The sequence below is a fragment of the Oreochromis aureus genome, linkage group 3 (assembly GCF_013358895.1).
Source record: "Oreochromis aureus strain Israel breed Guangdong linkage group 3, ZZ_aureus, whole genome shotgun sequence".
Lineage (NCBI taxonomy): Eukaryota > Metazoa > Chordata > Actinopteri > Cichliformes > Cichlidae > Oreochromis > Oreochromis aureus.
Genome location: NC_052944.1, coordinates 54278345 through 54299289, shown reverse-complemented (window position 1 = coordinate 54299289; position 20945 = coordinate 54278345). Strand labels below are relative to the sequence as shown.

Below are 20945 nucleotides of genomic sequence, written 5' to 3'. Positions count from 1 at the left end.
TACTGATGCAAGTGCTGGATTTACAAAGAACATTGCATCCAAATGTGATTTCAGTTTGACTTCCGTGTATTACAGTTTTTCTCAAATGCTAAAACACAAACGCCAAACCTCTAAACCAAATGACCAGTTGTCTAAACATATTTACTAAATCTAGCCATCATTTACCAATATCATAAACACATGTCACATGAAGACACAATTCACAGAACACAATCCTCCGTTGTCATAAATCTAACCACATTTTGCCTTGCTAAAACACAAGTTGCAAAAGAACTCTGCTCATATTCTCAAATGAAAGCTCATGTGATGCAACATGCTTGCCACAGTCAGCAATATTTGAACACAATGAACACACCTGGCGTCATTCATTACACACAACGACTCAAAATTGAAGACACTTGTTGCTAATGCTGTGACCACATGTATAAAAGCAAGTTCAGAGTGCACAGTTTGCTGAAGATTCCAAACAAACACAATGGATGAAGGCAGAGTCAGGGGAAGAGGAATTCGATGCAGAGGAGGGAGAAGAGCTGGCCCTGGAAGAAGAGGAGCAGGCCAACGAGGAAGAGGAGTTCAAATGAGAGGAGGAAGAGGAGCAGGTCAATAAGGAAGAGGAGGAGGCCAACATGGGAGAGGAGAAGGTCCAGCAGGGAGAGCAAGACAACCTCGCACCATCATTACGGACGAGATGCGAGCAACAGTCATTGACCATGTCATTGTCCATGGCATGACAATGGCTGAAGCAGGACTAAGAGTCTGTCCAAACCTGAGTAGGTTCACCGTGGCCACCATTATCAGGGCATTCAGACAACACAACAGGTATTGTACTCTATTGCTTTCTTTGTCACAATACAGTTTTACAAACCTGTGAAAGTAGTCTATTGGTTTCAAATCAGTTGTGACTGTATTGTAACACATGTCAATTGACAACACATGTTTCTTTCTTTAGAGTTGAAAGAATGCCACATAGAGGTGGGAGGGTTGCCATATTTACAGCGGCACAAGAATCCCTCATTGTGGATATTGTCCGGAGGGGTAGAATATTTTACTGCTATTATTTGCTGCTATTTTTATAATCATCATTACCATTTCATGTTAATAGTGATGTTGCATTTAGATGCATTCAGGTGTTCAAATATATGGGTATTATATCAGTCTTTATTACAAGTCCAGTGAGAACCACTTCAAACTGTGGAGTTGAATCTATAATTTAAAGGTTTTTGAATGTTTTTATATTCTTACACATAGTCTTCAGTGGGTGACAGACGGAGTTGCAGGCTGACAGGAAACCCGTCTGCAAGGCATGCTTTTGCAGAAGTGAAACCGAAAGCAGAGTGAGTGCAAGCCAAAGAGTAGGGTGTTTATTATGCATTTATCTTTGATTTAAGCTTTAAGTAGTTGTATTAGATTGAAACATTTGTTTTATACATTTTACATAGAAGTTAAGATCATTACACACAGGATGGCCTTAGCCTGGTTGCTTGAGTTGAGGTCAACTAAGGTGCAGAGAGCATCTGTGCGCAGACAGACGAGACATACACACACATACAGACACAAATAGAGAGGTCACGACACGTACGCAGTACACAGCACGCACGCGCCCCCGCACGTGCACGCACACACAAATTAGATAGACTCATTTAGTAGGTAAGAGTGAATGATGTTTTGCTTATGGCTGCAAAGTCGAGGTGTACGTGTTAGTCTGTTCCAGGAAGTACACCAGATGTCCCAGAGATGAGCGACAGCGAGGATGGAGACAGGAAGCACACTGCAAAAACCCACCTCCTTAATACTAGAAAAATACACTTATTTTTGGTGAAGATTTGCTTAAAACAAGTGAAATTATCTGCCCATGGGGTAAGTGTTTTTTTCTTAATAAGATTTCTTGAAATAAGAACAATATCTAGATTTAAATAAAGCTAAAAATAAGTCTTTTACACTCATTCCAGGCAACAAATAGAACATTGAAACTTAAAATAAGCTTTAACCACTTATTGTAAGCCACAAATAAGATAATAAAGCTAAAAATAAGTCTTTTACACTTATTCCAGGCAACAAATCAGAACAATTGAAACTTAAAATAAGCTTTAACCACTTATTGTAGGCCACAAATAAAGATAATAAAGCTAAAAGTAAGTCTTTTACACTTATTCCAGGCAACCAATCATGGCTTGAAACCTAAACATAAGCTTTAGCCACTTGTTCTAAGTAAAATGTTGAAGAAATTAAATCTGAAAATAGGCATAAAACACTTATTCTAACGAACAAATCAAGGCAAATAATCTAAAAACTAGTACATTAAATCATTTTAAAGATATTCTTTTTAAATTTAGCTAAACACTACTTTAAGATTATATTGCTGATTAAGGACAAAACAAAACTGAAACAGAGCAAAAGTGTCCATCTTTATTTGTCCACTTTAACAATAACCTGTAGATAATAAAGATACAATTGAACAGTACAGGTCCAACATTATGAGTTTGTTTAAGTGGTTTCAACAGTCTTAGAGGTTTCGCCATTGCCCCATTAAAATTGACGAGTGACATAGGAAGACCACAAAGATTCAAATTTCTTCCGAATGACACCGAATATCACAAAACTTGTCTGGGTGAGTAAATGAACATTTTCCATTTTAGAAATAAGACCCAGATTGAAAAAACAAAACAGAAGTGCCCTCTCATAATCTTATCTGAAATTTACACACTACTTTCCAATAAATGCATGCCATTCTGCCAGGGCTTTTCTGTAAGATGATGTAGTGTCACTCTCATGAATGGCATCCTGGAGAACTTCTGTCTGAATGACAGACAGCAGGGTTGCCACGCATTTGGGGTAAGTCAGATGGAGTGCATAAAAGTATGCCATCACATATATCATAGCCTCACCAAGTTTTTCTTTGTCAAATGTTGTAACTGGTAAATTACCAACAGCAATGACACACTTGCAGCCATCGAACATCACTACTGGACATGACAAGCTTCGTTTCTGGAGGACAGCATCTGGATCTTCTGTAGGCTGCAAGACACATAAGACATGACAGTTAACATCTTATGTTAATTGTATGTTTTTTTGCTGGGATTTGGTCATAACGTCGGAGACGTCATTATCTTGTTTTTTGTTGGTTACACACATTTTATAGTAGTTTTGACCTATGGTTTATCAGTGTCAAGCGACTCCTTATGTGACCACACTCGTGTACATTAAATACGTTATAAATTAATGAAAACAATAAATTATAGATTTAAGTCTTTCGGCTGAAACCGAAAAAGCATTTTTGAGTCATGTTTGACCGAAATATTTCGTTTGCCAAATTTTCTGTAGATCTTTATAAGCAAATTTTACAAAACTTACCTTCAGGACATGTAGAAATGCTTCAGAAGCATTCCCCATCTTTTTTGGTGGATGGGCAGGTGTGGGAAAGAGTGTTGGAAGAGCCTTCATCAGTGCAAGGTGGGTTTCAGCTGGACAAAGCAGAAACAAACCTTCATAAACATAAATTTTAAAGGATGAGAACTTTGTATTCAAATGGTAAAACTTACTTTTGTCCATGGTCATTGGTGGATTCATTGCCTTCTTTGACACACCGTAGAACTCTACCCTGGAGCAGAATTCTTCCCATCTCAGTTTTATTTGACTGATGAACTTGTTGTTGTGGGGATCCAAAATTCTGCGAAGCTCACCCAACGCCTACAATAGGTTTAAAAACATAAGTAAACAAATAAAATCAAAATAACTTTACTACCACACCAAATATATTTGAAATTAAAGTGATTATTGATTAACTCTTCCAAAAACTTACATGATGCAATTCTTTAAAGCATGGATATGCATCCAAGATGAGGTGAGCTCTGTTCTCCTCTTTCATGGTGTCTGAGTCAATGAAGGCTCTTCTGGCTTCAAACTCGAGGTCTAATAGCTGGGACACATCTTCTTGGTTTGGTTTTGCCTTCTTGCACATTTCTTGTAATGTTTTGTAATGTCTTGCTTGTATTTGCCAACTATCCTTGTCAGCTAAGATAGAGAGAAGTACAAGAGCATTTTGGTTTTTCATTGTTACTGAAGTAGACTTCTACAAAACATTAGCTACTACTGGCTGTGTGTTGATAACCACTTTACAAAATTACATGTATGTACTCACATGAAGTGGAGGCATCGTCAGAAATTCTGACAGGTGATAACAGAGTAGATGCACTACTGGAAGAACTGCGATCAGCATCTTCATCATCAGCTTCTTCATCCCTTGGGGAGAGGTCAGTGAGCCTTCTCTTGGGCCGTCCCCTCTCCGGTGTTGGTCCTTGCCTTTTTACTGGGGTTTTCATATTTTGCAGCCTTTTTTGTAACTTGGCATTAATGCTCTCCTGGTGAAAAATACATATATATCATGCTCCCTGAACAAAGCAAAATGATTTATATATGACACACAAATACAAAAACTTACGTGTTTTACGCTTGCATCATTATCCTGCAGCATAGGATAATATTCCACAACTTTTTTAGCCATTGCAGTGATTTCGGTCTTAGAGGGGTATCTCTCCATTTGGCCTTGGCTTGCTCTCAAAAGGGACACCATACTTGTGATTGTATTTCTCACCAATCTGCATCTCAGTTCTTTTGACATGACGCATGCCTGTTCCCTGCCGGAGCAGGCCAACTCCAGGTAACTCTTTCGGCATTGCTCCAACTCACTGTCGGTGTACACAACATATTCCGGAGGACTGGGGAGCTGCAAGATTTTCAGCTGGCCAACATTAGCATCAGCGGTTGGAGGGCCTGTTGCAACTACCCTGGGTGAAGAAGTTGTTTCAGGTTTCTGTGGTAGCGGATGGTCTTCCTGGTTTAGGGTGAGAAAATAAAAATGTCAAGTACTGCTAAAATAAAAGCATACTTTCTGGAGATTAGTTGAACTAAATATTTTTTACATAATACCTCAGGATGAATTATTGACCACACATGTTTTCTTCTGAGAAAGTGCTCAGGCCCAGAAAAAAGGTCCCTCAGATCATCACGGGTCAATGTTAAAAGCATGCGCTCGTCAATGCTTGCAGCTAACAAAAAGACAAACACCAGTTAAACTGTGCAAGCACATAACTGCACAAACAAAACTGTTAGATTTATATATATATATATACATATATATACACACATATACACACACACACACACACACACACACACACACAAATGTATTATCAAATATAACCTTTAAGGACAGATACTGTTACATCATCCAGCTTCTCCATTGCTCAGTCACCTGCAAGACAAATGTTTACAATTAGTGTTATGTTAAAAACATTTGAAAAGTTGAATCTTAATTGAGTCCCATGAGAATCAAATTGATTCACGTCAAAAAATCGTTTTGATTGTTCAACATTTTTACCCTTTTTAAAGCTATAATATAAAAGAAATGTCCAGACAGCCAGGCTGAGGTCTGAAAGGGTTATAGAATATTGCCCGGTGAACTTTTACTCACCCAGATTTGTGTCATTGAATTTCATCAATAAGATTATGCTGACTAGGGCTGCCACAAACGATTATTTTGATAGTCGACTAGTCACCGATTATTTTTGCGATTAGTCGACTAATCAGATCATGCATCCATTGGACGTAAAACGTACAGCTTATTGCACCAGCAGCATTTGCTCTTATATAACTATCATTAGCTTACAGCTTTAAGTGTTTAAGGTATGTGCTAACTAAAAATAAAGACAAGATGATAGTTTATTACATTTTAAAGAACTTTGCAGATTGCTCCTTGCTATCTAAAATATAACAGGACACGGAGTATATTTCTCGAGCATCTCACACTTCTAATAATCAGTTGTCTGCTTGACGTTTATTCAGCTGTGTAAAACTATAACTTTAATCTCAGCCAAACCGATTTACTCAGGAACAAATAAAATACTGAAAAAAGCCAAACAATAACATCTTTAAGTTATTTAAGTGACTTATATATCATGTTTCACCTGAGTAGTGAAAGACGGCGGTGGTTTTAAAATGGTTTGCCGAGTCCGGTGTTCTCACAGGCTCTAGTGAGCGTTAAAATCGGCTAGCTATCGAGCTAGTGGGTAACAGACGTCTCCAAAAATGTCGGAGCGCTTTTGAAAATATGTGGTGTCTTGATAAATTGTCCAGATATTTGAAGTTTACACGGCTACATTCCCGCCTGAAAATATGTTAAACGTTTATTTTGTGACCTAGAAAGAGTAATAAGAGAAATTTTAAAACTAACTAGCTGCCGCCATTTTTGCAAACTGAGCTAGGCCGCGCTATGAATTCTGGGATACAGCTTTTTCTTCTTCGGGGTTTAATGGCAGCTGGCATCCTTGTACATGCAGTGCTGCCATCTTCTGTTTCAATTTTGAATCGATACACAGCGCTTGTTTTACCAACCAGCCTGATTCCTGAATAACACTGTTTTGAGCCCACTTTAATAAATCCAATTAATATCAAAATATTAATTTAAACCCACACCTTGTGAGGGAATTCAAACAGCTAGTAAATCAGTCAAAGACAATTGGAAAACCCTGAATGTGGTTAATTAGCTCTCTTGCTAATTGAAAGAAATTCTCAGTGTGCCTATTAACTTAAGTTAATACAAACGGCTAACATTGCCCCTTATAAATTGAATAGCTAGGAATTCTCACAACATTACAGTAGATACTTCACTAAATGTTCTCTGAACCACATGCGAGGGCTGCTAAGCTAACGCTAGCATCCGTTAGCATGCTACATTACTCCTTCCCGCGCTCAAATTAAATTTATTATTCTGTCCGCTTGACTTTAAAACAGTGATTAGACTACACACTACTTACATTCGAAAAATTAAAATTGCTTACCTCTCTTTCTTGAAGAAGTTTTCTCTTACAGTTTTTCTTTCAACGCCCAAGTGCAGAAGATTCCTGTGACTCCAAATTCAAACGGAGTTAGGTAACAACTAACATGGAACATGAAGGGGGTGGACATCTCAATTTGCTTCTATATACAATTTAGTGGTTTGTACGTTCATAAAACACAATGAAGAAGAAATTTACAGATAGGTAAATTTCTTCTTCATTGATATAAAATAAACTCTTATAGGTGTTATTTCATTTTACCTTATTTGTGACCATTTTTTGTTTTTACAGCTACAGTTTGTAATACCCCCCTCCCCCCATGAACTTGGTATTTCCCAAACTAGCGCGGCAACAGCTCCACTCTGCAACATATTTCCTGCTTGACTTTAGTCTACTACAATGGCCTGTTGGAGGTGTGTGATTTGCTTCGTCTTTGTGGCGTTAACATTGAAGTCTCTCTTAAGTCACATTAATACTGCACACAGTCGCAGTCCAGATTTCCGTGTCATTTGTGGAGTCGATGGATGCGCCGAGGATTACCGTGTTTTCAACTCGTTTTACCACCATCTCAGACGCACACATCCACAATACTTAGCCACTGGGAACCCGCCTACAGGATGGCTGACAGCTTCATCCGATGCAAATGTATTAGGAGGCGAAAATTTTGGTACAGCCATTTTTGCTGACTATACTGCCGAACCCAGACAAACTGTTAGCAATGGCAATGGCACTGAAGTAGAGCCACCACCACTAGACCCCCCAGTCACATCGGAGGTGTTGGAGGAGGAACGACAGGAAAGTCAGAACGTGATGGAGCAAGACGCAGCTGAGCTTCAAACACCTCGTCAGAATCAGGTAATGTACTTTATGTGTTTCAGTGTGTACGCGCACGAATTTTTAAATGTATGTGTGTTGTTTAACCTTAACCAAGCACAGTTACCCCAATTCAGCTTCAGTAAAACCGTAGTAAAGCCTAACTAGAGAAAATGTACTCAGTTCAAGTGAAGGTTATAGTTTTAAAGTTATGTGTTTTCTAAGATAAACTACTTGATTAGAATATTTTAATAGGTATGAAGGCCAGTGCTGAATTTCAAATGCATGAATCCGTTGAAATTCAGGCTTGCACAACAATGTAGGCTTAGTTTCCATACGTAAACATAATAAATAAACTCATTATTTACCAGTGTTGTGTACCTGCCTTGGTTGTTGTTAGATGCTCCATGAACCAAGCAGCTTTCAAATTTTTCTTTCACTTAACTTCAGAGTAGATTCCATAAAGACTGGTTAAGTTTCATTAAAGGCCCTGGGACCTTTTGGTGGCCTTAGGGCCTTTAAAGGGTGCATTTTTTAAGAGCCTAACAGGGGTTAAATAACTCTTAAATTGTTCATAACATTTGCAGCTTCATTAGCTATCCATTGTAGTAGGAATCTTTTAATAGCAAAAATGTACAACAGTTTGGAATATTTCTTTGTTTTGCTTTGCATCTGGTGGAATTTGAAACACATTCTGAGTGAGTCATTTTTCTTACACAATTGTTTTTCTTTTTGTCCTGTAGGGTAAAAGAGAAACTGTTGATCTTGCCAGATGTGCAGCTGCATTTGCTATTGGAAAGGGAGCAATGCCACCTATCACAGGTAGTGCTTCATCTTATATTATGGGGGTGTCATTGTTAACTTGTTAATAAGTCTGGTTCAATGTAAGGCTGCAACTAATGATTTTTTTTTCATAATCTGTCCACTATCTTTGCAATTAATTGATTGGTTTTTTTTTTATCACTGGTTTTATTTAGCTATTACTTTCACCTATATAAGTTATTAAGAACAAATGTACATTACGAAGAAGTTAAGCACAAGAGTTGTGCAGTTCACTGCAATGTATGTAACTCTGGGCACACTCAACAGTTTAAAATAGGCTTAACAGTGTAAAATATGTTCACTTTTAGGCATAAAAGACAAATGAAGTAGAATTACATAAAAAAAAATAAATGAGGTAATCATTTGTTCCCTTTTTCTGTTGTAACCTTTCATGCTCCTCCATCTTGTTCGGTGCAATGTGTTTGTGCCACGTGAGTCATGCATGTGGCATGTCATGCAAAACAATGCCAATTATTGGTTGATTTCTTCTTCTACTGCTCCACTGGTAAATTACAACATTCAGTGGCTCATTAATTTGAGCTAAAGAAATAGAGTTGCATTTTGCTTCTGTTATATTTTCTGTTTACGTTTTCATGTCTCTGATGTGTGTTTTTTTTTTTTTTTTTTCCCCCATCAGAGGAGTGTCAACAACATTGTCCTTGGTGTCCAACAGTATCAAACAGCTCTTCTGACGTCCTTGAGGGGAAAAATAAAGACCATCCTTGAAAGGCAACCTGAGAGCAATGGACCTTTACAACAAGAAGTTCTTTCAACACTGGACAACTTTCAGGATCCCTTTCCCATATGTGCAGCTTCAAACCTACAGGACCGTGTAACACAGATGCATTTCAACCCTGTCACACCTGAGGAGATCATCATTTCCAAGTATGCCTGTAGAGTTAAAAAGGGAGAATCGAGAGTTCTTGCAATCAAAAACAAGTCTTTCTACTACATTCCTTTGATTGAAAGTTTGAAACAGCTATTATCCAATTCAAGACTATTTGACATGCTCAGTGCTGGACCTCAGAGTTGCCCCAACGCCAGTTTTTTGTATGACATTAATGATGGAATTATTTTCAAAACCCACCCACTGTTTTCAAAGAAGAACTCTGCTTTACAACTGATACTGTATTCTGATGAGATAGAAATGTGTAACCCCCTAGGGTCACGTGCGAGTGTAAATAAACTACTAATGTTTTATTACACCTTAGGCAACATAGACCCTAAGTTTAGATCAAAGTTGGCTTCCATCAGACTTCTCGCAATCGCAAAATCTAGGGACATAGATGAGTGTGGGGTAGATATAATACTACGGAGAATCAATGAGGACTTGAAGTTACTGTACGATGGTGTTATGATTAACACTGTCAATGGGGAATTTTATTTAAATGGAGCAGTTGTTGCTGTGTGTGGAGACACTCTTGCCCAGCATGAGCTTGCAGGATTTAAGGAAGGAGTTGGTTTTGCGTATAGCAAATGTCGTCATTGTGAGTGTACTTTTGATGAAATGCAAGAAAATTTCAATGAACATAGTTTCACCAGACGGACATTGGACGGACACATTAGGCAGTGCATTGAAATAGAAAGGGCAACTACTGAATTTTTGAAATCCTCGCTCAAAACGACTTTTGGCATAAATAGACAAAGCAAATTAGTTGATTTCCCAGGTTTTAATCTCATAGAGCAGATGCCACAGGATATTATGCATGTAATTCTTGAAGGAGTGGCACCAATGGAAATTAAGTGTGTGTTGAAATACCTTGTTTTATCTGGAAATTTGGAATTGGACTTGTTTAATTCTGCCATGCAGAACTTTTCCTTTTCATCAGTGGACATACGTGACAAGCCTTCACCAATTAGTATTGCTACTTTAGCTTCAAGTGACAACAGACTCAAGCAATCCTCTGGACAAATGCTTATATTGATCAAGATTTTGCCATTCTTATTGTACAGTCTTGTAGAGAAAAATCCCTTTATCCAGTTTATTTTGGATTTAATTGAAATTGTTAAAATACTTTTTGCCCCAGTTGTGTCTTTACAAACTGTGTCCAAACTAAAAAAAATGATAGAAGATCATCTTAAACAATTCAGGCAACTGTTCCCAGAAAAAAATGTAATCCCAAAGCAACATTACATGCTGCATCTTCCCTCGCAAATTATTGCCCTGGGACCTGTAATACGTCATATGTGCATGAGATTTGAGTCTAAACACAGTTTTTTTAAACAATGGTCATCCAAATTAAACTTTAAGAATGTATGCAAGTCTCTTGTAAACCACAATCAGCTGCTGGAGTGTTGCCAAAGTGAAGCAGGAACTGAGCATCCGATATTTGTAAATGAGAAAGAACTAGGTCCTGTATCAGAGGTTGCTAATATGGACCATTTGCAATCAAAGGTTGTAGATTTTTTGGGGATTGAAGATGCTATACATCATGCCGTTAGAGTAAAGTGGCTTATTTTACATGGAAACAAATACATCTGTGACAGGTCTCTTATACTCATTTCAGCAAATGGTTTAAACCCTATCTTTGGACTTGTAAAAAACATTTTTATTGTTAATAGTGTACTTTATTGTTTTGAATACCAGGTGTATGAAACCTTGGGTTTCAACAAAGACTTTCTTGCCTTTGAAATTGCAATTCCCAACCTTGCCCAAGCAACTGAACTGACTGATGTTGAAAACCTACTTGATTTTACGTCATATTACCCAGTCCATTTCAGAAACAGTGTCTATGTTATGACAAAATATAACCTTGAAGATGTCCTTTCTTTAAAAACCTGAAATAAATACCTTCCAATGAGTGACTTTCTTATTTCAAGAAAAAAGGTGAATGTTTCTTATTTTGAGATAATTTTTGTTTTACACTCTATCTAAAAGCTACTTTTGCTTGAAATAAATGTAAAATGGTTCATTTTTAGATATACAGACTAAATAAGAAAAAAAAGTAATATATACTTGAAACAAGTTTAATCATCTAACACATGAGACTGGAAACTAGCATGTAATGTTCAAAACAAGATGGACAAGATAATCTGGCTAAATTTAAGACAATAAATCTTGTCAAGCTACAAGGAATTTGCAGTGCATCTGCCTTCGAGGCGAAGATGATGTTCTGTTTTAGACTATGTTAAAAGTCATTGTGGTTTTGAGTTGACGTATGCTTTGTTTGAGTCTGCCTGGTAACAGGAAGACTGCCAACCCTATAAAGTCTTTGTTGTGAATATTGTAGTTAGTTCGACGCTGAAATCTGCACAGCGTTCGGACTCACACATGTGTTCATTAAAATGCCGTCTAAATTGTACACGCCCGGATCTGTGCTTATTTATGGATTCCTCCTCAATAATTTTGAACCTTAACATTTGGGGGCATCGTCCGGTGAGAGAGAGGGAATTTTGGTGTAGACGGAGAGATCCGGGGTCCGTGGTAATTGGACGGGCAGACGGTAATCAGTGGTGAAAGTGAGCAGGCATTCCCCGGGGCATTTAAAGGTAAGACACTGCCTGTTGAAATATATTTCCAAAAGGTGTCACATTGGGCATGTCAAATTAAAAGCCTGGTCACTGTAATTACTGGTGAGTGTCTGTTTTGATTTTGGTGAAGTTTTCATGAGGTTTACCGGTTGAAGTAATGATAATGAAGTATAAGTGACAGTACTGAGTAATGAGAATAAAGGAATGAAAAGAGAAAGCAGTTGGACTGCTAAGTGAACTTAGAGTGATAGGGAATTTGGTCATTGTGTGGGTTGGAGCCCCATTGGTTATGCAACCCTTAAGAAGTTTCTCGGAGGTGACGCTCCCTGCTGGATAGAGAAATCTATCCTTCACCTAGCGGCGACTAGGGATAGTTTCGGGCAACATTCGAGGAGGACTTGGGAATCTCCAAAACTGTTGAGGGTTGTCCTTAATCTTAATCCTGGTTCGGATGTAGATTGTTGTTTCAAATTATTCTAAATTCTTCTAGAACGACAGCGGCGTCTGTTAAGAAGCGCACTTTTCTCCTTGGTAACGCTTGCGCTTGGGCAGGACGCTGACCCTCGACCTACCGGTGAGTAGGGATAGTACCGTCGACAGCGGGGGAGAACTTGGGAACCTCCAAAATTGCTAGGAGCTAGAGTCTCCTATTTTGCGCTTTTTTGGCTACGATAAATTTGGTTAGGGCATTAGTAATCGGGCCACCGTCAGGGACGGAATACTGGCTAAAATTGGTCGCAAAAAAGTCTGGGACTTGATCGGTTGGACCGTTATTATTAAATTTGTCGAAATTATATAGGTTTAAGAGGCCTAGAAAAATCTGTGCAGTTGTAATTAAAGACGTCTGTAATATAAAATATGAGATCTATGAGTAAGATCAGTCTCTGTGTCAGGAATGCACAGCCGGATGTGCACTGATGGTGTGTGTAAATGCAAATGAGGAGCGGTGACGCGCAGAGAGGGTGGTTTCAGTTTCGAGAGTATTGAGCTTTATAACTATTGTTTGCCAATATTGCTAAATGCCTATATTTAAGAGGCTGGTTTTGCTTATTACGAGAGTATAAATACAGTTTGAATATATTAGTGTGGATGTATAGTAATTGACTGAATTTTGATAGATGTATATATCTTGAGCCATAAATGCTGGTGTGTTTTATTTTTCAGTTATGTGTGTGTGGTGAGAAGCTGTGAGAATGATGAGAGGTTTCAGTTTCTTTTTCTTTTGACTTGCTCTTTCTGATTATGGAAGGCATCTCCAAAATACGCATAGGAAAGTGTATTTTGAGTGATTTTAACTGTGTGAATGCTGTCAGTATTTGATTTGAGTGACTCTGCGTGATTTGTCTGAGTGAGAGAAAAGGCAGGGTGTGTGAGACGATTCATGGCGTCTGAAAGAGGTTAGAACATTTAAGAAGTGTGTATGAAATAAAGGAGTGTGAAATATATTTCTTTTGTGAGGTAAAATAGGATGTTTAAAGTTTGCAAGTGCTTTTAATTCAAGAAACGCATGAGTGATGTTATGAGAGGTTGAGTTTATTTTTTCTGATTGAAAACACATAAGTGTATACGCTACAAAACTGACCTAAAGAAGGGTGAGGTGTGTGGAGAAGTGTTAGTTGTCCTGATGTTTGAAAGAGCTCTATTTAAATGTGTGTGAGTGAAATGAAGGTGTATTGTTTTTAAATCAAGATTTAGGAGAATTACTGATTGTTTGTAGACTGTGAAATTTAAGGGGAGACAGACTCTGCCTGTTGCCTGCAGAGTCTGCACAAACAGGAAGTGTGTGTGTGTGTGGGACAGGAAACGCATGCCCATAAATGGTAACTGAGTGTGTAAAGAGAGAACACAGAGAGACAGATGAGTTAAACTCGAGGGAGATGAAGCAAAACAGAGGTTTTAAGAATAAGAAATGAAAAGAATACTAATTCTATGTTTTAGTGTGCCAATACAGGTGGACTTCTCTCAACATTGATCCTTGAGTACAGCGGCTAAATGATTAACAGAATTGGGAGGAAAACAGGCCAGCCTTTGGCTTAAAATTTGACAGCTTCACCTCTCATTGTCTCCTTATCCTGAGAAGGAGCTTAAAGAACAGTCAATCTCCTGATGAAGACCGACAGAACACCGTGGACTTGAAGAATTAACTGAAGCTAAAAGCAGTGCAAGCGAAAGCAGTAACACTGACGATGACTGATGAGTCCAGCAGTATGAAAGATGCAACATGCATGCTGGTGAAGAACAGTGTGATGTGTCTGCTTGAAGGCACTGACTCTCATATTTGCTATGTTTGGAGCAATCTTGGAAGAGAAGACTGAAAAGATGAATGGAGAAGAAAACAGAGTAAATGAAAATAAGATTGAAGGAAGAAGAATACTGAAAGATCAAAACAGAGAAGAAACAGACTGTGTTTGCTGGAGCTTTGAAGGACACTGTGAATGAAAAAGGACCAGTGAGAGATGAAGCTGGACGAGTTTGACTGCGAGAATATAGGATATGATTGGACTGAAATTGAAGCCGGAACTCATGATTGTTTAGGGATGTCCACCACATCACAACAAAGAGGTAAACAATACAAAAGGTTAAAATAATGAAAGAAAATAACTGACAACTCTATTAATGAGTAGAAAACACACACACAAGTTGCTACATGTGAGATTATTTTTGAAATGAATTAGAAGTAAGATAGTTTGAATCTAGAGCTCAGTGAAAAGATGCATAAATTAAATATGAATATATAGGATGCAATGAAGATGCAGCTTACACTTAATTAAGATGATCACATTGCATGCAATGAAGAAAGCAGCTTACACTGTATTAACATGACCGCCTAACGCAAGGAAGAACACGCTGACATACATGACATAATTGATATCTCTGACCAGAGAGAGGGAAATGGGTCGTTTAAGCAATGATGATAATAATGAAAATGTCTTAGTTTTGTTATTTTCAGGAGTAAAGCAGACCCCGACCAGTTCTCCACGGCCGCAGTCAGAAGAAAATTATAGGTTAACATCACTGGATATGTTAAGGCAAGTTTCTGGTTGAATTGTTCACAGAATGATGTGTCCATGAACCTGAAAAGCAAGCCCTAACACCTGGCTGAAGACCAGGAGGGCTGTTATTTAAGGTGGGAAATCAAAAATTTGGGTTAGTAATTCGGGAAAGAGAAAACTGACTGTTTAAATGGAGAATTGAGAAGGTGCCTGACAGACTGTGAAGCCATAGATGCAAAAATAACATACACAAACAGAATGCATTAACCTTACAAAGACAAGCTCCTGAAGCTTAATGCATAGAGACATTGATTGAAAACCTGGCTAAGAACACAAGCATATGCAATGAAGATCAGCTTGCTACTTGTATGAGTGATAGAATGGTGTGAATGTTTAATAAAATAGACTTAAAGCTTGAAGTTGAAGTTGACTCAGAGGAGTTATATGACAGGGGAGTGAGTTATGGAAATTAACAGAAGAAAAGGGACTAAAGCAGTTTTAAAAGAGTGACTTAGGAGTGCTCTCGTACTGAGTGATTAAAGCAAGTGATTAGTATAGAAAGAAAATGAAAATAATTCAATAATGTGATAAGGTTTAAACATGTATTTCTTTTGTCAAGTTGGCTGTTGAGCTGTGAGTCACTATGCAAATTAGCTGGAGTGAGTGACAAAGACACTTCCTGTGTCTGTGTCTCGGAGGCTTTCAGTTCAAGAGAGCGGTGGCTGTTGTGTTGAGGATTATTTGGCGAAATATATAATGGTAAAGTATCAGGATATTTGATTACGGTGGTCAGGTCTGTTCAGAGGTGCAGATTTGGACAGGAAATTTATAATTTAGTGATGGTACGGTGTTGAAATCGGTTTATATTTTATGCTGAATGAAAACATGGCGGAGTAAGGAAGGGTGACATTGTGCAAACGGTCTTTGATCTTTTGACAAGGTTTTCAGTGCGTTGAATGGGTGAAATTTAAGATTGTTTAAGATTTTTTGGGGCTGTTGTTTTTCATTTTAATAGAGGGAGTTTTGATAAACATGGACATGTCTAAAAGGGCCCATAGTTTTTGTAACAGTGCACTTAGGAAAAAAAACCTGTCAGGTGATTTTGTTTTGTACTTTGATGAGCTAATAATCAGCTCTCTTTTCATTTTTGTTCTAAGCAGGCCTGGAAGAGAGTGAACTGACGGCACTGACAAAATTACCAAGTACGAAAATCAGGTGGGCTTTACAGATTATAATTGATTACAATCAGAGACTGATTGGCGGCGAGTCTCTGTCTAAAAAGGATTGCAGCGAGTCAATCCAGTCAAAAGTATAGAGAACTATTTTCCTAAAAAGGAAAACGAAATAAAATAAATGATTGAGCTCATTTTGCTGATGTGGAGCATTTCATTAGGCTGCAGTATCAGCAAAAAATATCATGTGAGAATGCATGTGAGTGAATGTGAGTGACTGGACTAAGGTGGGAATGAAAAATGTGGACAAATTTACCATGTGAGGAAAAGAAAGGGGATGCTTTGTTTTGCTTTTGCCATAAGCAGGACAAGTGGGAGACTTAAATCTGGGGATGTTGATGTTCCTTTGAGTGAATTTCTGTTTTATTGATTTGGGTTAGACCATATTATTACATTATAAAATGCTAAAAGGGAAACATTGTTTGATGAGATTCAAGTTACCATTAACTGAGGTAACTCATGATTAATAACTGTTCTGTTTAAGTTTATTTTTTGTCATGACACAGACTGGATCATAAAGGGGGAGAGTTAAGTACAGGTTTTGTTTCCAGGAAGTTCCAAGGATCCAGACTTTGCATGGAGCAACGATTTTGAGAAGATTTGACATAATAATTAAATTGATCTTATTCCTTAAACACAGGTTTTAGGTCTGGAGCAAAATACCGGAGAGGAGGATGGCTGAAGTGTTCTGAGAAATGATATGATATGACTAACCTTTTTTCCCTTGTTAATTTGTTAAGCTTGGGTGAAGCATGTTGAGTTTTTGCCACATGAGATGTGTCAAAAAGAGAGGATTTAAGATTTAATTTGTTTAATTTGAAATGGGTTTTAGTATGATTTTATAACGATTGGGGTTGTTTGATAATTTAGATATGGTAAAACTTAGGCAGAGATTGTTAATTCTAAAGAAAGGAGTAAAATGAACTGAATTCTGTTTAGAAGATAAATTGCTGGTGTTAATAAGAAGTGGTATATAAAACTTAGAGGGAAACTGTGGGAATAAAGGATATGCTTTGGGGAAAATAGTGAACATTTTATGAGTAGAAAATGTGGGATTTCTTTTTGATTTTTAGAATAAGTTGTTATAATGTAGGCTTTAGAAACAGAAATTAAATAGATTTACACATTGCATTCTGTGCCTTTAACGGAGTTGTGGCTCAGAGAGTCGTCTCTTGAGGGTCACAAACTTTTGGTTAGCGTTATGATTAGCCAATTTACTGTGAGAATGACCTGAGTTATTGAAGGATTGCACACGCTTACAGACATATAGAGTTCATCCACACAGGACAGTATTGGTTTGAGGCCTAGGGCCTGAAATTCCTTTAGCTTCTAACTGAATTTGAGCTGGCCCTGTAACAAGTGACAGACAAGAGGAACTGAATAGGAGTTTGGTTGTAACTAAACTGTGTGACATGTAAAATATTGAGATAACACATGCAGCTCTAAATTAGTCTTATTATATAAAAAGCAGTTACAGAATAACAAATGCTTGTTGAAGTGACCAAGTTTTTGTTTAAAACAGAAGCAAAGGGAGAAAGCTTATATATTTTGGTTAAGTCTGATAAAGTATAAATTAGAATGTATCATTACATTAAGAGCAGCAAAAATGAAATAAAATGGTATACCAAGAACCGGGTATAACACGGGAAATGTGGGTTCTGAAATGCAGTTAGAGTTCAGCTTTTAGCTATGATGAAATTTACTTAGGAGCAATTAACTAGGTGCTTACACTTAGTGATTAAAGTGGTTGTTTTTTCTTTGATCCTTTAGTAGAAGAAGTGTTTATGATGATTTTTCTTGTGAAAGGTGACGTTAAGGGAGAGCTCCGTGCAGCAGCGACAGTTTGGTGCAGAGGAGCAACAGGAAGCACATGCAGAGACGTGCTTCCTTTGATCCTCTTAGAGGCAGTGCTTTTAAGAGTTTTACAAATGCTGAGTACGGTTGAATGAGATATAAAAATAAAAGTCAAAAACCAAATACGAAATTAGGTTCATGTTTTGAGTAATATTAGGTTGAATTAGGTTTGAATGAAGAGAACAAGAGAGGGACCCAGGAAAGGGACGGACCACTGGAGATTCACAAGTGTAAGGGGTTCGTGGGAACAACCTCATCAGACTCCGGGAGATCAGAGACAAAGTCATTGCCGATAATGTCAAATTTGAGAGCATTGACGATGTCAGCTTGGCCACAATAGACCGAGTTCTCCGGCGCCAAAAGACGCGGATGAAACAGGTCTATAGCGTTCCCTTTGAGCGCAACTCTGCGCGACACAAAGACCTACGTTACGAGTATGTGCAAGTAAGTATGCATCCATGTTCACAGTACAGTTAGTGGACATACTGTGTTGCTCAGTGGCCTACATTACTTCTGGACAATACTGTGCTACCTGATTGACTGTTGTTCTGAACACCTGTGCACTTTCACATTTTCACAGAGGATATTATAGTTGGACGCGATGGCCAGACCTCATGTGTACCTCTTCCTGGATGAGGCTGGCTTCAACCTGCAGAAACGAAGGCAAAGAGGCCGTAACATCATTGGTCAAAGTGCCATCACTGAGGTCCCTGGCCAATGGGGGGGGTAATATTACTCTTTGTGCGGCCATGGGTTCGGAGGGGCTTGTCCACCGGCATGCTGTCCTTGGGTCTTACAACACCCAACGTCTCCTCACCTTCCTAGAGGAGCTAAAAGACATCCTCCTGGACCGCCAACAACACCATCCTGGGCCCGCACATCACATTTATGTGATCATTTGGGAAAATGTCCGCTTCCACAGAACAAACCAAATCAGAGAGTGGTTCACCACCAACAGTGACCACTTTTTAAACGTCTGTCTGCCACCCTACTCCCCTTTCCTGAACCCTATAGAGGAGTTTTTCTCATCGTGGAGATGGAAGGTTTATGACAGACAACCATACACAAGAGGGAACCTCCTAAGGGCAATGGAGCTGGCCTGTGTTGACATCCCAGCGGAGGCCTTCCAAGGATGGATTCGCCATTCCAGGGCGTTTTTCCCGCGGTGCCTGGCGAGAGACAATATAGCCTGCGATGTGGATGAGGTGATGTGGCCCGATGCAGCTCAGCGACATGATGCCGCACAGTGATTGTGGTGTGTGTGTGGTGTGAATAAAGTAAATAAAAAAACTTCACACCCTGATCATGTTTTCAGGAGTACTGTTGTGTGCAATAGATTCTGTTTTTGCATTGAGTTGTGTTACAGTAGTGTACGTACATGCAGGATTTTCTATAGATTTATACTCTTCATATGAAACTCACAAATCTAAATGCCTAATCCTCTGCAGAGATCTACGACGGTCCGTTACTGTATAGTTTTGAAAAATATGCATTGGCAGTTATGAAACAAAGAACCTTCTCACAAATTGAGCATTGTGTTTTTAATTGTTTTGCTGTAGCGTGTAATGATGTGTATAGTGTTTACATTTTTGCAAGCTTCGAGCTGCTCTTTTGGTGTGAAAGTTTGAGTTTTGCAGTGGGAAGGTGTGGTTGTGTTTATGTAGCTTTAGAAAAGGGTGTTGTGTTTAGACATTGGGGAACATGGTGGAAACGTTTGTGAAATGTGTTTTTGCATTTGAGAAAAACTGTAACAGGATAAATAAATAACAGGATAAATAGGAGGATAACTAAATGAATAAATTATTACCAATCCTGTATACTAAGTACAAATAATAGGCTATTTCTGCATCCACGTACGTTTAATATGTTGTGGTCTCCACTAACTTCTTTTTTTGACATTGTGGTTTCACTGTATAGCCTAAATAAGCTTCATGTGTGTCTTTCAGATACAGCTTAAATTTAAAAAGTATACATGTTTCACTTTTGATTTAATCATTTGGTAATTTAATGTATCTGTACATCAATAGTCTTATTCAGAATCTCATTATCATTTTGTATTTTTCTATCTTATAGTTGAAAATGATGTCTCTTTGGAAGATATTCTTGTTTTCTGCACTGGATGTGACAGCATACCAGCCCTGGGTTTTTCTCTAAAGCCAAGCCTTGAGTTCGTCACTAACTGCAGATTTCCAGTGGCCAATACTTGTGAAAATATCCTTCGTATACCAGTCCATGCAGTGTACACTACTTTCAAATCAGACATGGATTTTGCAATACGGAATTCACCAGGATTTGGAAGAGCATGATGTGTTTTCTTAAGGATTGTTGACATGATGAGGATTTGGGTTTTTTTCTATTTTGCATATGCATTTTTTATTTTCTTGTTTTTTGTTAATGTTGTTAACCCCGCATCAGAGTACACCCTGGACAGCAGTAGGACTGTATAGCCGAAATAAGCTTCATGTGTGTCTTTCAAATTACAGCTTAAATACCAGTTCATGCAGTGTACACTACTTTCAAATCAGACATGGATTTGATAAGCTGAAGAGAATGGATGGAATAATTTTGTTTCAGTTTATACATGTGAGACATTCTTTTGTTTGACCCATAGTAACATTAGATTATTTAGCACCCCTGCAGTGAGCAAAATAATATGCCACAATCTAATTGTTATATAGAATTAAGTTTTCTCAAACGCTTCCTGTGTTCAACTATTCCACATAATGTGAATTTTCAAATGAGATGAGTTAAGCTTTATTTCAGTGTCCCATTTGAACATTTATGCTTTACACAGAACTTTGTATTAATATCATTTAACTTTTAGCTTAACTCACAGGTTTAAAAAATGTTTTTGTTAGGTTTTGGTAAAGTTTTGAAAAGTATTACAGTAACCCTACATGCTAAAAGGTGGAAAGACAGTATCTCCA

General features: G+C 38.1%; 1 protein-coding gene across 1 annotated transcript; it reads right to left on the bottom strand.

The window, feature by feature from the left end:
- Positions 1 to 2511: 2511 nt before the first annotated feature.
- On the bottom strand, positions 2512 to 5089 carry LOC120437596. The gene is made up of 7 exons (XM_039608144.1): positions 4927 to 5089; positions 4439 to 4831; positions 4139 to 4358; positions 3800 to 4011; positions 3540 to 3687; positions 3352 to 3461; positions 2512 to 3015 (listed from the first exon to the last, which is right to left on the bottom strand). Exons 1-7 carry the CDS (start codon positions 5023 to 5025, stop codon positions 2704 to 2706), a joined length of 1494 nt encoding a protein of 497 aa, XP_039464078.1. The 5' UTR covers positions 5026 to 5089; the 3' UTR covers positions 2512 to 2703.
- Positions 5090 to 20945: the final 15856 nt, after the last annotated feature.